Source organism: Hemiscyllium ocellatum, chromosome 1 (genome assembly GCF_020745735.1).
Source record: "Hemiscyllium ocellatum isolate sHemOce1 chromosome 1, sHemOce1.pat.X.cur, whole genome shotgun sequence".
Lineage (NCBI taxonomy): Eukaryota > Metazoa > Chordata > Chondrichthyes > Orectolobiformes > Hemiscylliidae > Hemiscyllium > Hemiscyllium ocellatum.
In genome coordinates, this window is record NC_083401.1 from 38,547,187 (window position 1) to 38,571,001 (window position 23,815).

At 42.8% G+C, this 23,815-nt stretch overlaps 1 protein-coding gene across 1 annotated transcript; it reads right to left on the minus strand.

Annotated features, from left to right (window-relative positions):
* Window positions 1-618: 618 nt before the first annotated feature.
* skor2 (SKI family transcriptional corepressor 2) lies at window positions 619-6,571 on the minus strand. Its single transcript, XM_060824338.1, has 6 exons — window positions 4,790-6,571; window positions 4,329-4,392; window positions 3,758-3,832; window positions 2,558-2,623; window positions 1,246-1,344; window positions 619-725 (listed from the first exon to the last, which is right to left on the minus strand). Exons 1-6 carry the CDS (start codon window positions 6,569-6,571, stop codon window positions 619-621), a joined length of 2,193 nt encoding a protein of 730 aa, XP_060680321.1.
* Between the last annotated feature and the right edge of the window lie 17,244 nt (window positions 6,572-23,815).

Here is a 23,815-nt window from a genome sequence, read left to right on the forward strand (position 1 = left end):
CTAGAACCAGAGGTCATAGTTAAAAAAAGAGGGTCACCCATTTAAGACAGAGATAAGGAAACTTCTTTTCTCTCTCAGAGTAGCGTAAATCATTAGGATTGCCTTCCTCACAAGGTTACAGGTGCAGTATTTTAAAATATTGTGAAAGCAGAGATAGATTCTCGATCACCATGGGGACGTGAGAGTTTTGGGGAATATGCAAGAGTATGCAAAAAATGTAAAGTTGAGGGTAAAATCAGACGGTCAGAAAATCAGCCATGTTCTTATTGAGTGAGGGAACAGCCTCGAAGGGCCGAGTGGTCAGTCATGTTCCTTGTTGGTCTGTGTGCATGTGCACTATGATATAATCCCTGTCCTCAGCTTCAGTCTGCTAAATTACATAGGGACGCAGGCAAAATTTGGACGATTTTTTTTCCCAGTCTTTCCAAATCCCACTTCTGTCCTGAGAAAAGAGCCTTATTTTGACCAGCCTAAAAGCAGAAGATAGTTTTGAAAATGAGTTTGTTGTTTGCTATTTTAGATGTCACTAAAGAGAGTTGGCTGCAAGTTGGTAATTAAATGGCCACGTATCCAAATGCTTTGAGCTGGCGAACGAATTCCTGAGACCAATACACAACCTTAATAAGCAGTGGAAGCATGTAAGAAATTCTGTCTCACCATCTGTAATTGCTGCACCATTTCCTCTCTGTAGGCCAGCTCCCGCTTCATCTGGTCCTGGAAGTTATCTGATCAATTAATGGATGAAAAAACAGAAAACGTGGGTCAGATAAACTCGGATTTATAGAGGCGACTATCAACTACATTTTACATTGTCCAAACAGCTAACAAACCAAATTTCATTCTAATCATCGAAAATTATTTCCCTCGAGTTCAACAGTTTGACAGTTTGCTGTATGTCTTCACGCCGCACTAAGTTCGAGAATCACATTTTCACAAGATTTTCAACAGTAACATGCGGTGATAGCTCTTGTTATTTTTACAATTATATATCGCTGCACAAACCGACCATTTACCTGCATGCAGTGCCCATATCAGGCAGTTTGTAATAAGAAATAGAGAGCCAGAACGATGCTTCCTTAAACTGATTAATGATTATCTTAAAGGGAATTGCACTTTTTTTTTAAAAAAAACAAGAGATTGCGGATATACTGTTGTAAACTAAACATGGTGTGTTTTTATTTTGCTGTGACTGCTACAACCGAGCTCAACACAATGCTAAAAAAGAGGAGAAAAATAATGTCTTACTGACAACAGTGAAAGAAGCGTTACCCTTTAACGCCTGAAATTCCTGTTCTAATCTCCGCCTCAAGTCAATCTGCTCCAATAACACTTTCTGAAGTTCTTCTGGAAATAAAACACAACGCTTGATTTGAAGAATGCAAAACTATCTGGTCTTGATACCTATTTATATAACCACCCCTTCTCCGACGAAATTACACATTTAACCTGTCAAATCCTTATAATTTTAATCGGGCCGATGACATCTAGCAAATGTCCATAAATCGAGGAAGAGGTTTCAATTTTTCGTCTGTTTATATCTATGATACTTCACCAAAAACCCAAAGCTTTTTGTTATTTCTCACTGATATCCCGACTCGGATATTTCTGTGTTCACAGGTCTCTGTTTGTCATTCTTCTTCATTCCTTATTTATCAAATCATTTATCTTAATCTCTTATCCTATTTATGTATCTAGTAATTATCATTTTATTTTGCATCTATCTATAATGACGGTGAACGACCTTCTGAATTGTAGAGTTAGGTTCCTTCTATTAACTTATCGGTTCAATTATTAATTTCCTCCTCCGAAAAAGAGCACAAAACTCCATTTGTTATAAAACAAAACAATGCAATAACAAACATACAATAAAAACAGATTTATTCGGACTGTTGAAGTGATGTATAATGATATAAATTACTGTGATTCAGAAACATTCAATGCATTTTACAGATATTTTAGTCACATGCAACACGTAGAGGTGTTTAAACATTGCTGTTCGGTAATGAAGATGAAATAAATGTATCATTACAATCTGATTACTGGACCTTTTTAAATTTATATTAGGCAATAATGTCAAATATGAAGGGGAAAATATGCAACATGTTCACTTAAAACGCAGCAATCCTTATTCATGCTGCTTAGGTACCAAAATATCAGCGCAGTTTCTCCGGCTGCGTTATTCTGTGGTGATTAAAGACTCAGAAGAATTGAAACAAAAGCTTACATGGGTAGATCGATGAACGTGTAGATGATTACTGTATGGAGATTCGGTTGTAAAGGGACTCGTGATGATATGTAAATGATATACTGCGCGATAGTAGACTTAAATAGTACACTAATACAGGCAGGTAAATCAACTTGTTAGATATATGGATTTCAGCACTGGCATAATATAAAAGGGTAATCAATAGTAATGTTTATTCTGGTTGAAAACACTCCAATGAAGCGCCTTGGGACAGCTTATTCAAGGCGCTATATAAATACAAGCTGCTGTTGTTTATAGAGTTATTTACATTTATGTAATGGCGAGCCACATGTAAACACTGACCACGTTTACCTTTCTCCATATTTTCCACATCAGTCTTGATAGAAAGTGGTGGTGTTGATTCTTGCGTCTGGTCACCTATCCAATTAAAAATGGTAAAACCCTTTTACAATCTTTACGGGACATTCACTTTTCGAATCAATATCGTATCGGGGTTTCACTAATTGTAAGTGTTTATTATTCTTAAACGGTGATTTGTTTAAAATGGCGACCCCGCACACCACAAAATTCCGTGTAGTGGGAACTGTCCCTATTACAATGTTAATTGTCTCTATCCACATTCTTTAACAGGGACAATGTTTGCAACTGCAAAATAAAATAGACAATCTAAAGCATTGCTAATTTCTCCGGGGAAGCTGGTATTTAAATAAAATTATACGTGGTGAGTGTATTGTAAGGGACTTCTCCCCTAATAAGAGCAAAAAAAGCGTGTGTATTTTTGTTCATTCTGAACCCTCGATGTTCGCTCTCATCTGACAGGCAAATTTGCAGACATAGCCCCAGGATAACAACCTCGTTTGACAGTCAATTAACCGCGAATCGACAAAGCCAAACGAGTTTGCATTACATAAATGGCAAATTAGATTCTTTTATTCTCTCTCCCTCCCCCTAGAACAGATACCTCCCCCGCTCAATGCAATTGAGACGCGGCATCAGAACTTCTAATCACGTCCTTTGCTGTCTTAGGTAAAGCCCTTGGCGACATTTAGCAATAAGAAAAGGTGGATTCATTTAATTTGTTTAAGATAATAAAGGGAATTTTCTAATGTATTGTATGCGAGGCTCATTATGAGCCAGATGATATCAGCGCTGATGGCTGTCATAAAACACCTTTATTATCTCTGTTGACAAATATTAAAAGCAACAAGCTTCATACATCCAGCTTTTGAAAGGGAACAATATTGCATTATGTTAGTGTAAAATATTGTTCATTTTAGTTTGTTCTTTCCAGCCAGTACTAATATGGTGTTTATATTTTCATCTTTCTAATTGCACCTGATAAGCTTGTCCCGCAAACTCAAGTTAAATTAGTCAATGTTGTTGATTTAGTTGCAACACCTCCGGATCATTTCTAATTTTGGGGGGGTGTTTTCCCTTTAATTTAGCACTTGTAGAATTTTCTTTGCGAAGTATTCTCTTTCTTTGTTACCTTAATTATTCGATATAAGTTTTAAGTTATCATAGTCTTTCTGGTCATAATCACTCACTTACCCCCAGGTTCCCGCCAGAACCCCACCCCCGAGCTGTCAGATTCCTCCGTGAAACAATCCTGCTGTTTAATTTCAACTGCAACATAGAATACATCAGTGCGGCAAAATCACACACAGAAAAGGTGGAAATATGATGGAGGTTAAAAAAGGTCACGTACAGAAATAGGGCCAACGGATAAACAAGAGGTCAGATAAATGAGTAGTGGGTAAACAATTTGTCCAGCGTCAACAGATAAACAGAAGGTCAAAGTAATGAAAAGAGGGTAAACAATTTATTCGGGGTCAACAGATAAACAGAAACAGAGAGAGAAAATAAATGATGGACCCAGCCATGGAATCACAAGTAAACACGTGTTAGAGAGGTCACAGGTAAACAGATAGACAAATACATAAAGGACCAAATGTTAACAATAAGCTCAGGGCCACAAAAATAAAGTGCATTTAAAATATATATATTGTATATGTAGCGTGTATTGTTTAAACTGTTGTTCCAAGCGGAACTTTGAAATTGACCGGTAGAATTTGTAATTCCCACAAAGTTGTGTTTAGAAAAAGTGTCATTTTGTACTTACTGGAAAAACTGTCTTCGTCTTTTTTAGGGTAGAGTGCATGCTTTTTGGTTCCATTTTTAAGACCCTGTTGGAAGATTACAAAATGATAGGAAATATTAGAATTATCCGGGAATGAGGGGGAGGCAGGTCGCTGGTTGGAGCCCGTTGTTGTTAATGTGCTGAGAAACCTTGTTTGTAAACTTCGCCCCATGTTGTGTAATGGGAACGAAGACGGCACTAATGTTCAATAATTAAAAGTCCCAGAAAGGGGGGGGGGGGGGGGGAAACACATGTGGATGAAAAGCAAATCAAATCACACATTACAGAGAATCAAATTATGAAATAGAATTTCGAGGCTATATTATTGCACTATTGATTTCTTTAGGGACACGATCGTCTTTAACCGCGCCTCTGGGCGCATGTTCTAGCCCAAAACTGTGTTGCAGTCATAATGAGCTAAATAGCCGAAAGGTGATATTTACGTCTTTGTAATTGGGCTGCTCCAATGATACTGGATCGCAGGGAGTGGGTCCCTTATCAATGATTGGATCTTCCTTGCCCTCTCTCTTGTCAACACTTGGTTCCATTTTGGAGCTAGAGAAGTGACCCGGCTCTTTAGTCGCTGTAAACCCGGTGTCCTGTGACAGGCGGCTGCTGCTGCTGCTGTTGTGGGTGTACTGCTCCAGAGGGATCCCCTCTTCCTGAGCGTCTGCCGGGAGTTTGTGGGTCTCGACATCCACCTCTTGCTCTTCCTCGCTGGTCACGCTGTCGCTGTGGTAACTGCAGCTGGTGCCCGGGGAGGGGTGTCGCTCTGAGCTGAAGTCCTCGGCGTTGCCGTGAAGTTTGGCGATGCTCTCGGTGTCCTTCACCACCGGCTTGAAGGCCGAGAGGTAGCTCTGCTTCCGGGCTGTGAAAGCAGACACCTCCAGGAGCTTGAGCCTGCCCTCCGTGGGCAGCCGGTGCTCCTGGCCTCCCGCAGCACCGAGGCTGTCCCTGTCAAACAGGCTGTCTCTGGGAGCTGCTACCGCCAAGCCACCAGCTTCGCTTTGGTCAGACACATCCAGGAAAGTCTGCCTTAAACTCGGGGACTCCCCCACTGATGTGATGGCACTGGGTTGGGGATGTAGGTAGGTTGGCACCGGGATGCCATTGGCCGCCCTGGGGGGCCAGAACATACACAGGGGCGGGTAGAAGGTGTCCTTTCTGCCGGGCCACAGGAGGCCCGATAGTCCAGCCTGCTTCGGCTCCCCAGCCAGGGGGTCGGCGTCGTCCTTTTTCTGACACAGCCCAAAGGCGGGGAAGGTGTAAGGGTTGGGAAACAGGGAGGCCGCCGGGAATTTCTGCAGCATCCCAAAGCCTTTGCTGGGCACCGGGATGACCGGGTAACTGCGGAGGCTCTTCCGAGAGGAGGCGCTGCCTCCGTCCTCCTCGTCCTCAGCAAACCGGGCTCTCTTCTGGGAGAGCTCCGGGCCCATCATGTGGCTGATCACACTGTTCACCGCCTTCACGGAACTGAGCGGGCCGCAGTGTCCGGGCAAGGCTCGTTTCCGGCTGCCCCCGTTAAACATGGCCTTGACATCTTCCCAGGCGTAGGTCAGGTCCTGGGGAGGATTCTTGTCCGTCAGCCTGAGGTGTCGCCTCCAGGAGTTGAAGTTGGCCGCATCAGGTTGAGTGTACTTAGCCTCTGGAGTGCGGTGAGAGTGGAAGATGAACTTATTGGGAGAGAAGTACATGCTGCAGTAGGTACACTTGATGCACTTTGCCCTTGAACTGTTGTAACGGGCTGGTATAAAGCTGCCCCGGCTCCCCCAGGCACATTCGTGGCTGACGTCGAAAGCAAAGTTATCAGGCAGCTTCGGAGGCTTGTTCTCGCCCAGAAACGACTTGCAAAGTCTCTCGGCTTCCCGCTTGGTGATCATGCCACATCTCCGCGATGAGATGGGCATGGCGCCAGCCCTGCGCAGTATCTCCAACTGCACCGGAGTACATTGCACACAGGTGATCCCCAAAGCCACCCTCCGGTTGTGGATTTCGTTGTAACTGTAGTTTTTGAGCAGAGTGTTGGAGATCTGAGCCAGGCACAGCCTCTCCTGGTTGTCAATGATGAGGGACACGATTGGCACCCCGTACAGAATGACCTGGCCCACTTGATTGGGCTTCATGGGGAGATGGGGGGATCTCTGCTGATTCAGGGAATCCTGCTCGAAGGAACCCGTCGGTGCCACATCACTTGGTGCTGGGAGTGCAGTAGAGACGCTTTCCATAGTGCTCGATGCTTATTTAGAAGCGCTTCTCTTTGTACCTGCGCCATGGAGGGGAAAAAAGAATAACATTAAGGCAGAGAAGAGAGCGTTACAGTCTCACAATGTGATCAATATTAACATACACCTTAACAGGCCATCGATCAAAGCCTCGCGGTTGCTAAAGGCCTTTTAATCCCAGATATAAGCACCAGAAGATTGATTTAATACGGGCACGGTGCTAATGAAATTGTGAAATGTTCTTATGTACAGTAATAGATTAATCAATATATTGTAACGACTTGTCAAAAACTGATAACGAGACAGGCACATCCCTGCAATCTCTGAATAACCCCGCATGGGGAAGAATTCCACCCCCACCCCACCCCCCCAAAACCAAAAAAATTAATTTAACAGGAAACGCTGCGTTATTCATCGCAACCTTCCCTTCGCCCGGGACGGGTTTTTTTTGTCTTAGGCAGGAATGAATTAATTCAATCATTAATAAAAGCAGCAACTTGTTTCCATTTAGCCCTGCTCCCTTCGCTTCCTATTGATGACTGGTGGGTTTTGTTTTCCCACCCAAACAAGAAAATATCCGTCCACAGCCAGCTCTGCGGACAGAGTCGCGGCCAGGAAGCGAAACGGTGGATCCATTCAGACCACTGGCAGTGGAGGGAGACGGGCGATCGGTCTAAGTGGAGACTGAGAAGGGACCGGAGTGAGGAAGGTACTGAGCAAGGGAAAATAAAGAAAGAGAGATATATAGAGAGAATCCCGAATGGGATTTTATATACAAGCGTTATAACAGAGAAAAGTAGGAAGTCAAATACTGTAGAAGGGGGGAAAAAACAATTCCAATAAATAAATTACCGGGATTATCAAAGTGAGGTGCAGGCCCGATAGACTCATGAACTCGGATAAGCAGAAGGAAACTACTGAGCATATTTTATTCATCCAATCGATCGATTGCTCATTCTATTGACAACCACCGCTTTCAATTAAGTATTTTTAAGTCAACCAATTACCTGGTGCACAAAGCCCCGGACAGGCCGTTACTCCAGCATAGTGGCCTCGGCGGCAGCTGGTCCCGCACCTTGCTGTCAGCCCACCCGCGTGTTGGCAAGCCCTGGTGTGTCTGACCGCTGGTTGCACGGCACATCCCAGAAGCTGCGGCAGTCAGAGGCTGCTCTGGACTGTGATGGAGCTGAGAGTTTAAGAGCTGCAGGGAGCCCCCGGGCTGAGTGTTCCAGCTCTGAACTCTCAGCCCTACCATCCAACAGCAATTATCACAGCTGCTAACGTCACTCCCTGACTGACACTGGATAAATGGACTTCTCCGGCATCTAATAAATTCAGTGACTCCCAAACGTCGGGCTCCAGGCTAGCGAGCATACCTTTAGAGCTTTACATACTGTAGAGAAATATTCAATTGAATTCAGTTTCTTTAACGCTCCCTCGCTCTAAGTGGTACTTAGATTAATCAAAATGAAATTATCGCTAGATAATTATTGAAAAATGTCGACAAGTCCATCCACATCATTGAAAACTTACCGTTTATAATAGGGCCAATGAGTCTGTGAAAGACTTTTTAAAAGTCGTCTGATGTTTAGCTTGTTCTTTATTTGTCTTTCTTCACGGAAGAAGGCATTTCCCTCAATTCTAACGAATGTAACCCGAAATATTTAAATACACGAAGCGAAAATTAGTTGAAAAGTTAAAAAAAATGCTCCGCGTCGGCTCTATCATTAGCAACTTCGCCACAGCTCCCTCTGTTAGTCGGGTTTCCATTCTGTATGCACACAGGCAAAAGAATTTGGAAAAACATCGTCAATATATTTAATGCCAGCAAACGAGGAGCTCCTGTGCTCCAAAACCTTCCAATACTTAAATTACTGTTAATTATTTAGTAGCTCTTTAATACACACGTCATACCGTGTGTATTACAGCGGAGTCATTAAATGAAATATAGTGTACATGTTTTGTGCCACACTTCTATACTGTAGGGCGCACGCACATAGCCACATGCTGAGGTGCCAAATACTACTGTATACTGAGGGTCATCGGTTTGGTTTTGGAAGCATGGCAGCTTGATTCATGTGCGCAGTTTGTGGCTGTTGAAGTTAACTCTTCAAAAATACAGAACTGCTCCAGAACACAGTCTGTTCCAGTGAACGGAAAATTATACACCCTGCACTTAAGATTCAGACAGATCTTTAAAGAGAAGGATGTATATTAATTGCACATAATGTGTGGAGAAATGGTGAAAAGGCCGTGAAGACGATGAAAATGAAGGTAGAGTAGATAGGGGTTGATGTGACTGAGACAGCGAGGAAGAAGTGTTGAACTGGAAGCAGAAACCTGGTGAATTCAGAGGGAAACTAACTGTACACTAATCAAGGGCCCTCTGGAGAAACTGCAGTGAGAAATCGCGCATCTCTTGATCCAACTCGACAAAGTTGGCTTTGAAACACTGCACCCAATCCGTACAAACCGCGATCGATAACAAACTGTAAAACCGTGGGGGCTGGTTGTGACACGATCTTCTGTGATTTAACGACTGGGCAAGGTTCTTGTGAGCCGGCCGGGCGGATCGGTGGTGACTGGCTTCACAGTTGACTCTCTGAGCAAATCAATTGTTTGTTATTCAGTGGGTAGCGCACGTCAAACACCTGTGAAAGCACAAAGTCCAGCCGTGACTCCTTCAGCCACCGTTCTGCGGTCTGTTCACAGGCAGCTTTTGTCTCATGGACTGCGCTACTACTAATTGCCCAGCGGATACCACCACATTCTCAGGCGGATTTTTCAAACCGTTAACCCTCTATGCTGTTTGCCGAAGACAGACTCAATCGACTCCATCTGTAATTTGGACTTTCAATTCTTGCTAAATCTGAATGCGAACAGTTAACCTGAAATTTTACAAAGTGTGCGGAAATATCTGAAAAACTAATTCATCAGGGCAAGGCTAACATTAAAACAGTATTCGTCTAATTTAAACCAAATTCACTTAAACTATTGACAGATTAATGGATGTTCGAACTCTCATTGTTAGCATTAACTAGTGCTGGGAGATTCGAATCAGGCTCTGCGGGAAAGATGATTTCCAAGTTTAGCCGGGTCCAGTCCGGTTTGGAACATCTAACGACAACGGGTTATCGCGCAACATGACACGCCTTTTGCAAAGTGGGGCAGCTTCACAGAGGGAGGGAAAGAGACGGGAAAAATGTCAAGGGCGAAAGAGGATAGCAGAAAGAAAAAGATGAAAAGGTGAATAGGACACAAAGATACAAAACTAGGAACAGGAACGATTCAAAACATTTAAAATTAGAATCTAAAACTTGTTAAAAGGCCTTTGACTTTTTGCTAGATTTAGAACTTTTAACTTGTATCACCATTACTATTCGACTAAAGTGACTTTCAGATAATAAATAAGTCAGAATTAATCAGGGCATTAGTAATAATTACACTGTTAATGACAATCTTAATTAGTAAAAGGAAAAGTGATGATAATTATTAAACAATGCTACTTGTACTATTAGCGTTAATGCTTCTGTTAACATTAAAAAAAAGTTCTTTGTGTTCACTCAGTTTCTATATCAAATAAAAACTTCTCTTCTTCAATCTACCACTGTACCTGTTTATTACCGAAACCAATTCTGTTCAGATTTTAATTTCAGCAGATGTTGGTAACAAGACGGCGTTTCTTTTGAAAGAAAAGAACAGCCTTTATTAGTCCATTCATAGAATATTTACTATCGCGAATTGGCATCGGTTTTTAAGTGATTGACTCGTTTCATGCCCACGTTTCTGTCTCTCTCTGTCCCTCTCCCTCTCTCTCTGGTGCATCGCTCTCCTCTCTGATATTTGCCAGGTTTGACCCCCACCCCCTGAAGCCTCTTCTCCATCCGCCTGTTTGCTTATTTGCCTTTGCGCCACCGCCAAACAAAATCGAAGCAAATGCATCTTCCATCGAAGTGATCTGGATCCCTTCTGAGAGGTTGCTAAGGTGAGAGGGGGGGGATGGCTGAGAGCGGTGCCGCCGCTATTGTTGGCTTTTGTACAATTATTCAAAGGCACTCCGTTTCCAGACCGGGACTCAACGGTTACTTTGAAGATTCTGAAATGTGCAAAACCGCTTCCCCCAATTCCTGGACCCCGCTCCCCCCTTTACCTCACACACAGACTCGATGCTCATTACTGTCACAGACTCGCGAGGGATTGTTTTTAAACGTTATTTTTTTTTAAAACAGCTAAAACTGTAGAATAATCATTCGTGTTCCGGACATGGTTAGTATGAAACTTTACTGGGAAACTTCAAAAAAAAAGAAGGACCTTCGATAATTCAAAATAAATTAGATCTAGGATTGTAATTTCCCAGCACGGGAGACCATGCGCTCCCCCCGGGGTGCTGGACAAATGAAAACTTCTCTCCATTGTCCAGTTTCTTCTCTTTTTCCAAATAAACACCCAGGTTTCCCTAAAAATATGTCACGACAGCTTTCGCCTCAATTAATCTCTGCGAGAAATCACTCTGCGGTTGGCAAACTCTCTCCCATAAATCATCGACCTGAAACGTTAATGCGTTTCTCTCTCCACAGATGCTGCCTGAGCCGGGGAGTATTTCCACAGTCTGATGGTTTAGCTCAGGTGTCCAGCAACGGCAGGATTTTACACAAAACATTAAACATTTGGCGTTCTCCCCTCAGTACTCCAGCTTTCTCCTACTAACTCGAGTTTCTCATTCCAGACATTACACTGGTGAGCATATAAAAGGCAGAATAGAATAGAAGAGAAATTCCCAGTAAATTCATTGGAAAAGGAAATCCTGGGGTCAAGACGGACTGAGGGTTGTGGCTAAAATGTTCGCATTTCTTTGTAAAGAAATGCTACTGTCCCGGTGAATAAATGCAGTTTTAAACTGACAGGATCCCAATGATAGAAACAACGGCTTCCCCAAGTACCCCCATGATTCAGATTTTCATTACTAGCCTCCCTTCTCCTTCTTATGCGATGCTATCTTTAGGATTCGTTTTCTTCTAAAAATGGTCAGAAATGAGACGACATCAGGTTGGAGTACAACAGGTTTCTTTGAAATCATAAACTCTCGGAGCGTTGCCCCCTCCGAAGAGCTTGTGATTTCAAATAAACCTGTTGGACCAAAACCTGGTGTCGTCTGACTTTGTCCAGTCCCCCAGTCCAACACCGGCACCTCCACATCATGGTTCTGTAAAATGGAACATTGTTAACTCTCTTGGAAGAGATCGCGTCCACACGAACGGTCTAATTGTCAAATATGTACCTCCGAGAATTTATTTCACAGAACTCCAACCTCAGAACCCTTTCAAAAAAAATCAGATTTTAATGTGCATGTCTCTGCTGATTTTATGAATTGGTTAAAATGGTGTGGTCTGATCCCAGAATGACAGAGCCCTGTAGCATGTGGAGGCCATTACACAGATTCTAGCGGACATTACCAGGGTCGTGTATTTCTGTTAATTTTCAACTCAATATCCCTTCTCAATAATCCACTTCACTATTTAAATAGTATCCTCTAAAACATACATTCAGCTTGGAATAGGTAATAAGCAACCTTACAATATCCAACTAACCGTCCAACTGAACAGTGAGACCAGCAGTTTAGCAGTAATCTCATTCAACACAGCATTTGACTTAATCACCTCATTTCAAATCATATGCTTAACATTTTGTTTATACGAAAGAGTTAACCTGACGCGGCATCAACTAATTTAATTTTGATTTTGTTTGACAAATTCACTGTTCTCCAGGAAAACGCAGAATTCTCAAGTTAAAATGTGAAATCACAAGCATTGGGAAAGGTGAGTATGTTCATGGATAACTCTCAGTGAATCCGGATCACTGCTGCAGGCTTGACCTTTTAATTTATAAAATAATCGAGTACAGAAGGAGGCCATTCGACTCATTGTGTCTGTACATGTTCCTTGGTAGAGCTATTATTTAATCCCAATCCTCTGCCTGTCGCTGCCTGGTAAACGTTTTCCCTTTGCGCATGTATCCAATTCCTATTTGAATTCTATCATTCACGTTCAGGCAGTACATTTCAGAAGACAACAAGGTGTCGTCCAAGAAATGTTTCCTTGAGTCACCTCGCGTTCTTTTGCCTGCCTCCAGGATGCTGACCCTTCTGTTGCTGAAAGGCTTCCCCCCTCACGTACTCCATCAAAATTATTCATGACTTCGAACGCCTCCATCAAATCTCCTCTCTACCTTCTATCTCCTAAGAGAACAACCCCATTCTTAAGATAAGTAACACTTCACTCGAAATGTTAACTCCGTCTTTCTCTCCCCTCAGATGCCTCCAGACCTAGATCAGACCTGCTGTGCTTTTCCAGCACTACTCTAATCTAGACTCTGATTTCCAGCATCTGCAGTCCTCCCTTTTGCCTACATGCCTGCTGAGTGGTTCCAGTATGCTTGATTTCATCCCGGAATTCCAGCATCCGCAGTATTTTGCTTTGATTCTACTCAGCCTTTCCACTCTCTGCACATCACTGAAACCCTTTAGTCCTGCTACCGAGCTCGAGCGAATTTATCTCCCCCGAAGATCTTGACCCTCTTCCTAAAACGTGATACCAAAAATTAATTCAATACTACATCTGGGATGTAATCAGCGATTACTTTAAAAAAATTAACACAACTTTATGGACCGTATTCCTCTATTAATAAAACGTGGATCCCACATTTTAAAACAAAATTCTCAAATTGGCAGGCCACTTTCAAAGATGTATATTCTTCCTTCTGTCACTCTTCTTACCAAAGTGTATCACATCACACTTGTCTGTGCTGAATAGCATCTGTGCATTTTATAGCCTGTTGGTGCCGTCCTGCAGTTTCTTACTGTCCTTTTTATTGATCACTGCAGTTCAGAGTTTAATGCCAGCTTTGCAAACTTTGAATTATGTTTTACGTACCCGAGCCCAGCTTATTAATATTCATCGTCAGGGCCGGACAGCTTTGTAAACGTCATTCAAGTCTGAACAACAACTTTGTCATCGCTGTCCTCTGCTTTCCACCTCCCCCCCAGCCAAATTTGTGTCCACATTGCAGCTGCTCTCTTAGTCACACGGGCTTTATTTTGTTTACTAATAGGTCGTCAAAAGATGTTATTTCTTCAGTAACAAATTCTGTTTATTTTTATTTATGTAAATAACTTAATAAACAATCAAATTCTCTATGGCTTTAAACAAAATGTGATTACGATTGGCTTCTATTAAGACCGGATTGCGCAATCAAAACCCAACCGTTTGGAAGACTCTTCGAGACTAACTTGAAGTTTCTGAAAAATGTCGTGAGTGGAGACCGTATGGAGGCCTGGACAAAATCCGGTTCAGAAAATACATGGACCGATCTTGCAAATATTAGATTTGAATGAGGGATGGGGTTCTGCATTGCTTGTAGTAACCCGTGCAAGTAGCTAGCTATAACAATAAGGGGACTACAAGGGGACAGCGACCTAAAGATCCCGAACATCAAACTGGTGAAATTTCAGTGATATCATGAAGAGGTGAAATTCAGTGTAAAACCACAACGTGAATGTCTCCTTTGTGAAATTCCCTTCGATTTAATGAGAATAATACACTGAACGGGTCTTTTGTTTGATTTTGTTATTTATCTCACTAATTGAACCAAGTGAGAAGAGGCAGCAGAATATTTAATCATAGACTGTGCATAGTTTTCCTGGGTGCTCGCGAGGTACATCTCACTATAGCCACCACCACAATTTGTAGATACGCACATTTATTTGTCCACTTCTGTTTTTTGTGCGTGCATTGATCTGTTTTATTGACCGTCCTCGGAAAGTGACAGTACGACATTTATTGACGATCTCCAGCTGTAAAGTCTGCATTGCTCCCTACCTGTTGTAGAATAGTGAGAGTCAGCACCACCCACACAATTGGAGGAACAGGTGGACCTTATACTCAGTACAGAATACCAGCAGAAATCTGCTTTTGCGAGTACGTGCATACAAACTGTGAGTGATTGCGAATTTGGAAAGGGCCCGTATATAATCAATTTTACCTCTCCATTTTAACGCTTTGTCCCGTCTACCCGCTAAAACCGCACGCACCAATACTAAGGCCTGGCCCAGTCTGACTCCTTCTATCCCTGCCTCCACTGATTCACATCCACAATGAATTGAATACAAATTTCGAATCTCTATTTCCGGATCCCTCGATGACCTTTTGCCTGCAACTTGCCTCAAGCCGAAATCACATCTTTCATTGCTCTCACAAACAGCTCTCCCCTGAAACCCTATCACTGGTTGTCTCATGAAAACCGCTCTCTTCCATCGCGTTATCAGTTAGTGCCCTACTCCACTTCTCAATTCCTGCTCAGAGTTAAAGAACCATCCTTTGTGATTCACTTTGGGTTGTTTTGCAAAGGCATTGCGCGAGTTTAAGTTGTGTTTGTGGAGTGTGTAAGATGCCTGTGTTTAGTCTGTGAAAATCTGAAGAGTAGAGGTGACAGTCTCAGACCGTGACAGATCCCTGTTACTATACATACTAGGGATACATAATGTGGAGGAGCCGGTGTAGGACCTGGGTGTACAAAGTTAAAAATCACAAAACACCAGGTTATAGTCCAACAAGTACAAGCTTCCAAGTTGCTCCTATCAGCGGTCGGAAAACTAGAGTAGTTTTTTTTGTAATTTCCACCACATACACCTGATAAAGTAAAAACCAGACAGCGTTCCTCCAGGACATAGGGTGCTACATGCATAGCACAAACTACACAATCGTACAAAGACCTAAAGTGCAAAACACACAAGTTACAGTGTAATGCAGTGTACAAAAGAATGATAAATAATTAACATTTCCCGAGCAGCAATTCGAAATCGCTGTTTTCCCTGGAGCGTCCTTATAGAGGTTTATAAAATCATGAGGGGCATGGTTAGGGTAAATAGACAAAGTCTTTTCCCTGGGGTGCGGGAGTCCAGAACTAGAGGGCATAGGTTTAGGGTGAGAGGGGAAAGATATAAAAGAGACCTAAGGGCAACTTTTCCACACAGAGGGTGGTATGTGTATGGAATGAGCTGCCAGAGGAAGTGGTGGAGGCTGGTACAATTGCAACATTTAAAAGGCATCTGGATGGGTATATGAATAGGAAGGGTTTGGCGGGATATGGGCCAAGTGCTGGCATATGGAACTAGATTAGCTTAGGATAGCTGGTCGTATAGACGAGTTGGACAGAAGAGACAGTTTCCGTGCTGTACATCTCTATAACTCTATGACTCGTGGAAAATGGGAAAGAGTCCGATCATACTGTGTGAAGGAGCCTGATGGCTTGGGGGAAGAAACTATGACACGGTCTGGCCGTGAGAGACCAATGCTCAGGTGTCTTCTGCCAGATGGCAGGAGGAGGAAGAGTTTGAGTGAGGGGTGTGTGGGGTTTTCCACAATGCTTCTAGCCTTTCGGATGCAGCGTGTGGAGTAAATGTCTGTATTCTTCCAAATAAACCGGTTGGACTATAGCCTGGTGTGGTGTGATTTTTAATTTGCTGGGAATACAACACTTGCACACTCAAAATCTCAACAAGCCTCTTCTAAATGTCATCAGTCCCACCATGCTAGCCACAAATTAATGTCTTGATCCTTTATCGATTGACATCTTCGTTGCAATAAGTTCTATTTTAATTATGAAATAAAAAATATTCAGCCTGCTCTCCCCGTCATGCATAGTAAACCACACTCAGTGAGTTTAATTGGAGGGAGGCCTCCCCTTTGGGAACAGCATCGGTCTGTGGTTTCAGAAGGTTCAACATTGGATTGTGGAACTGCAGATCAACATGGATAGTTGAAAATGTGTTGCTGGTTAAAGCACAGCAGGTTAGGCAGCATCCAAGGAATAGGAAATTCGACGTTTCGGGCATAAGCCCTTCATCAGGAATTCCTATTCCTTGGATGCTGCCTAACCTGCTGTGCTTTAACCAGCAACACATTTTCAACTGTGATCTCCAGCATCTGCAGACCTCATTTTTTACCCGAAGATCAACATGGATAGGCCGTCTTCTCACTGTAACTGGGTTAAAATGCTACCTGTATCATGTACAATGTACACAGCAATCCTTAGGAACAGAAACATTTTAAAGACAGCAGAGGTGATAAAGACAGAAATTAATTAGAAGGGATCTTTTATAAATTATACATTTTCTGTCTAACTTCAGATGCTTCAATTGATGCTCCAATTCTCAAAAGGCTGGCTACGCGATGGTGAGGACACATTTGAAACACACGCACATACGGACACAAACACACCCACACCCAAACACACTTACAGCCACACGCTATACAGCCATACACACATACAGACACACACACAGCCACACACACACAGCCTCACGTACACAAACACACCCACACCCAAACACACTTACAGCCACACGCTATACAGCCATACACACATACACACACATGCCCACACACACACACACACACAGACACACACAATCGGGATAAACGATTCAAATTACAGGCTAGGGATCAGCATCTAAAATTCCAGCGGTACTAGGGGAGAACTTCATTCTCCTCTCGTTCAAACGAAAATAAGAATGTTGACAAAACCGAAAGGACAAAGTTGTGACGTTGTCCTCATTTTAACTGCAGAAAAAGGGAAATGTGCTGTGGGGGTGCTGTGCTATAGGAGAGCTGGCTATCGGGGAGGCGAGAGGCCCGTCTCATTTCGATCAGTCCACCCAGCAGTAACTTCCCTCCCAGCCAGGCCCCATCGCTTTGCAGGGAAGTCTCCTTGCTGTCACAGCAGTACAGAGTCAGCCGTTCACCCAGTTCGGCCGCTGTCCCTGTTCCCAGCGATAAAGCAGACTGAGGGCACCTGGATCTGAGAAGGGAGATGTTCGAATTCCCTTATTAGGTTTCCCTTTCCATTCAACGAATCGTCATCTCTTTTTGTAAAACCAATCGACAGAAGCAGTCAGAGGGAGAAATGGGAGTGAGTTTATGTGTGTGTTTGATTATTGGCTGTGTGTGTGTGTGTGTGTGTGAGAGATTGGACCTTCAGACAATTCCTTCAGTTAAAAATCCCATTCTAACAATCCCGGGATCACACGGTTACGAGAAATCAAATGTGGCGGGATTCGAAAGAGAATTCAGAAATCCATTTTCACCTTCTTCAATGATCGATGCCAAGTCAATTGTCTGTCACTCGGACAGCGAGGCTGCTCGGAGCAATGCCAACAGTGAGTACTGTACTGCTCACAGGGAACCTCTGTGCGTATATTCCGAGCCCCCAGCCACTGGGCTACACACAGCAGCAGCAACAGCAGCACATAGATAGTAACAGAGAGTGACAGAGAGAGAGAGAGAGAGAGAAAACCAACTGGACCCAGCACAGTGGGTCACAGAGAGAGACTGAGGCACAGACAGTAGTAAAAACAGACAGGCAACTGGATTCCCATTCCTCCCTCCCTCCCTCCCTCTCTCTCATTTCCAATCTTCCCACCACCTTTCCCTTGTACTGATTCCCATTATATCTCCCCACTCACCGTCTCTTACTTCCATTTCTCCTCTCCAATCTCTCAACTGATCTGTCCCTCCAATTCTCTCTCCCCGTCCCTGCCTTCAGCCCACCCCTTCCATTCTCCAACTCTCCTCTTACCCCATCCTGCTCTGTAACTTCTCTTCCCCTGAGGGCAGGGTTAAATTGTACCTTTGTAAATGCATGAAATAGAGGGAAAAAAATTAGGGAACTGAAAGTGGAAATTGCTCTGGGTGAGCATTCACAGAAATATGGCTCAAGCCAGAACAGGTCTGGATACTCAACACCTTGGGTTATAAGGTTTGTTTTAGCAGAAACAGAGTATATAAAAAGGGACGAGATGTAGCAGTCTTGGTCAAAGATAGCATGCATAGCCCTTAACCAAGATGCAGTTCCTGAATTGGAATCTTTATGGTAGGAGGTGTGAAACAGAAAGTGTATGGTGACATTGTTGGGTAACTATTATAGATTTCCAGACAGTGGGGAGGAAATGGAAGAGAGCAGTTGTTGGCAGATTATGGAAATCTGCTGGACAAGAAGGGTTCTGATAGTTGGTGACTTCTAATAACTTAGGTTAGACTGGAAAAAAGGTAGAATGTGGGGCATGGAAGGGGAGAAATTCTTGCGATGTGTGCAGGAGAACTTTCTGGAACATTACATTTCTAGGTCTACCATGGAGGAAGCTGTGCTGGAGTAATATTGTAGAACAGGAAGACTTTAGGGTTCAGGTATGTCATTCTTCAAACTTTGTGTCATAAGCAGACAAGATGGTTAATGAGGCATTTAGCACTCTTGCCCTCATTTCTCAGACCTTTGAATATAGGATTTGGAACACCATGTTGAGGCTATATAAGACGTTGGTGAGACATTTTCTGGAGCACTGTGTGCAGTCCTGGTCACCCTGCTATAGGAAGGATATCATTAAATTGGAGAGGGTTCAGAAAAGATTTACCAGGACGTTGCCAGGAATGGAGGGGTTGAGTTTTAAAAAAAGGCTGGGAGCTTAAACTAGGAGCATGTTTTTAAGGTGATGGGAGAAAGTTTTAAAAAGGATGTGAGGGGCAACCTTTTTACAGAGTGTGTGGAATGAACTACCAGAGGAAGTGGTGGATGCAAGTACATTTAAAGGATATTTGGTTAAGTATATGAATAGGACAGGTTTGAAGGGATATGGGTTAAACACAGGCAAGTGGGACGAGTTTAGTTTGGGAACATGGTCAGCATAGACTAGTTGGACCAAATGGTCTGTTTCCATGCTGTATGACTGCATGACTATGACTATGGTCCTGGAAAATGAGGCAGGCCAAGTGGAGAACATCAGAGTGGGGGCAGCATTTGGGAAATAGTGATCATAATACAATAAGGTTCAATATTAAGTCGGTAAAGGTTAAAAACCAGTCAAAGTATAAGACCCCAGACTGGAAAAGGGCAGATTTTAAGGGTCTAAAAGTTGAACTGAGCACATTAATGGAAATGCATTTTGATGGATAAAACAGTAGATGGAAAATGGAAAAAAATGTAAATAAGAGATATCTAGAGTACAAGTAGAAATCCTATATTCAAGAGAAATAAATATACAATATCCAAGCTAGAGTATCCTCGATGATTAATGATATTGATGTGTTAATAAGAAAAGAAAGGGGGAATATGAAGATGGGCGGCACGGTAGCACAGTGGTTAGCACTGCTGCCTCACAGCGCCTGTAGACCCGGGTTCAATTCCCGACTCAGGCGACTGACTGTGTGGAGTTTGCACGTTCTCCCCGTGTCTGCGTGGGTTTCCTCCGGGTGCTCCGGTTTCCTCCCACAGTCCAAAGATGTGCGGGTCAGGTGAATTGGCCAAGCTAAATTGCCCGTAGTGTTAGGTAAGGGGTAAATGTAGGGGTATGGGTGGGTTGCGCTTCGGCGGGTCGGTGTGGACTTGTTGGGCCGAAGGGCCTGTTTCCACACTGTAAGTCTAATCTAATCTAATATTGGACTTTCAGTTGCAACAGAGATCAGGAAGAGTATCTCAAATGCAGGAGACAGACTGAGGCTGAAATAAGGAAGGCTAAAAGGAAGCATGAGGAATGGATGGTAGGCTGCTAAAACAAATAGTAAAACTTCTTCAAACATGTTAGTGAAGGATAGAATGGGCTCCATCAAGAACAAGCAGGGTAAACTGCTCACTGAAGGGAAGGGTATGGTCAAGATATTAAATGAATATTGTGCTTCTGTCTTTACCAAATTACATGGTGACAATGGCCCAGTTGAAAATGTTGGTATTGAGCAAATGAGCATATTAATAGATAAAGAAGAGGTGATAAAAAAAGGCTGGCAGGACTCCAGGTAGAAAGTCACTGGCCTGGATTGCTGAGAGAGGCAAGGCATAAAATTGTGCTGCCATTGACTGAAACTTTTCAGGCATCTCTGAATACAGGATTAGTCCCAGGGGGATTGCAAATATGACACCATTACTTAAGAAAGGAACAAAGGATAATCCGAGAAACTACAAACTTGTCAGTTTGATATCAGTAGTGGGAAACTGATGGAAGCTATAATATGGGTTAAGGTAAATACAGGTATACACTTTGAGAAAAATAGCTAAGACTAGACAGCCAACATGGCTTTGTCAAGAGCAGGTCATGTCTGACAAATTCAACAAAGTTATGAGGTGACACAGGCAAGGGATGAGGCTGGATTCTGTGGATGTTGTATATTTGGACTTTCGACTTTCAGAAAGTATTTGATACTGTGCCCATGGTAGGTTATTCAGCAAATTATAAATGATGGGTCCTTGGCAGCATGACTTAGAAGTTGGCTAAAAGATAGGAAACAAAGGGTAGATGTAGATAGACAATTCTCAGATAGGAGATGAGTTGAAAGTGGTGATCCTGAGGGTTTGGTGTATAGAGACCTTTTTCTGAAAAATTTGAAATTGTGGGTTGAGGACAAAATATCTAAATTTGCATATAATACTAAGCTAGGGAGAATATTGAATTGTGAGGATGATGCACAGTGATTTCAGGGGGACATTGACAAGTTGGCCAAATGGACAGGTACCTGACAGATGAATTTCAATGCAGAGTAATGTGAAGTAATGCATTTTGGTAGAGGAAACAGCGAGAGACAATACAGGCTCAATGGTACAACTTTGAGGGGAGTACAGGAGCAGTGGGACCTTGGGGTTCATATACAAAGTTCTCTACAAGTGGCCAGGCAATTTGAAACAGTTGTTAAGAAACCTTAAATGATCCTTCTGTTTATTTATAGAGGCATAGAGTACAACAGCAAGGAAGTGATGCCACACCTCTAAAAAAACATTGGTCAAACCACTTTTGAAGTATTGCATTCAGTTCTGGGCACCTTATTTATGGAAGCCCTGGAGAGTGTGCAAAGGAGATTTACTAAAAAATACCAGGAATGAAGGATTTTAAACATAAGGAAAGATTGGAGAAACTGGACTTGCTATCCTTGCAGCAGAGATTAAGAAGTGACATTATAGAGGTGTTAAAAATTATGGATAATTTTGACAGGGTAAAGAAGGATATTTTGTTTTCCCTCGTTGATATGTCTGTAACTAGGGGTCATGATTTCAAGCTTGTCAGCAAGAGAGCTAGGAGTGAGATGAGGAGAAACGTCTTTAGTCAGAGAGTCCTTAGGAATTTTTTTTTAGATTACTTACAGTGTGGAAACAGACACTTCAGCCCAACAAGTCCACACCGATCCGCAACCCACCCAACACTACAGGCAACTTAGCATGGCCAACTCACCTAACCTGCACATTTTTGGACTGTGAGAGGAAGCCGGAGCAAGCCCACACAGACACGGGGAGAATGTGCAAACTCCACACAGTCAGTTGCCTGGGGCGGGAATTGAACCTGGGTCTCTGGCACTGTGAGGCAGCAGTGCTGACCACTGTGCCACCGTGTCGCCCATTTGGAATGTGATGCCTGGAAGAGTGGTGGAGGCAAATTCCACAGAAGATTTCAAATCAAAGCTGGATTTGAAAATGATAAATTTAGAAGTTGAGGAAGACTGGGCTGGAGAATGGGATTAGCTTTTTCTGCAGCCAGCACAGACATGATGAGTCAAATGACCTCTGTCCATACTGTAAAATTCTATTGTTCTGTGATTCATTCCTCCTCTCTCTGTTCCTCCTTCCATCTCTCCTCTTAATCCATCTCTCCTTTCATCACATATCTTTCTCCATCCCTCAATCTATTTCTCTTTCCCCATTCTTTCCTTCATCTCTCCTCTCTTTCAATCCATCTGTCCAACTTTCTCTCCCCTCCATCCATTTCTTTATCCAATGCTCCACTCTCCACCTCTCCCTTGCCCCCATAATTTCTTCTCTCTCCACCCAGCCCCTTCAACACACCTCTCTTCATTCCTCCTTCCATCTCTCCTCTCTCCATTCCTTCCTTCCATCGCTTTTCTCTGCTCATGTACAATTTTCATAAATTAACTTCAATGTACAAAATTTGTTAAACAGAATTCTAATATGAAAACATTTTACAGGTTAATAAACTTCCCAAACTCTTTTCACTTGCTTCAAGTGGAAAACCCATTTTCATAGGCAAGGATCAACCCTCTGAGCTGAAAGTTGATTTGATATGTATAATTCCTGTATTAACCTGCTGTGGGTGAATCATGAAGAGTCCAGTGAATACCAAACTGTGAATATTACAATGAAGAGAAACATGAATAGTACTCATAATGAACCAAAGTCAGTCCCGTCTCTAACCCTCAGGGGAGAGTGGATCCCAACATTCAAAATGGCTTCTTTACGTTTGTCACGTAAATCTGTTCTTTAAATAATTCCTGGAACCTCGTCTCCAAAAGGTTCAGGAAGTGATTTCTAAGAAGGGTCAGTTTCCAAATTCCTGGCAGAGCCTACGAATTACTCTAACGTTGGCCTCATTCCATAATCTCACTGCAGACCTCAACCTTGACTTCTGGGTGAGTTCTATTTCTTTATTTGCTTACATGAGGTTCATCTCTGAACATTGGAATATAAGGACAGGAGTAAGCCATTCAGCTCACTGAGCCTCCTTCACCAATCAGTGAGATCATGGCTGATCATTTGCCTCAATGCTGCTTTCTTGTGCTATTCTCATTTTGCTTGGTCTCATTAATCTTCAGAAATCTATCAATCTCCATCTTGAACCTGCTCAATGATTGCCCTTTCACAGCCTGTTGGGGTACAGAACTTCAATGATTTGTTACCTTGTGAGTGACTAAATTCGTCCTCATTTGAGTCTTAAATGGCCTGCTTGTATTCTGCGATTACATTCCTTGAGCATCAGTCAGGGGAAGCATCCTTTCTATAACTCCTCTGTCACACTCTGTAAGAATGTAGTCACGATTTGGAGATGCCGGTGTTTGACTGGGGTGATTTTTAACTTTGTAAGAATGTATACATTTCTGTAAGTTCACTTCTAATTCTTCAAAACTCCAGAAAATATAGTTCTGAGGAAGGGTCACTGGACTTGAAATGTTAATTCTGCTTCCTCTCCACAGATGCTGCCAGACCTGCTGAGTTTGTCCAACAATCTCTGTTCCTGTTGTAGAAAATACAGATCTAATTTCCTCAATCTCTCCTCACAAGAGGATCCTGCCTTTCCAGGGATTAGTCCGGACACCTTCATTGCACTCCCACTATGGCCTTCCTAATTAAGACCAGGGAAGAGCAGTTATTCTTTCCATTCATATAGAGAATAATTAAACAGATGAATTGATCTAATGTTGTTTATGA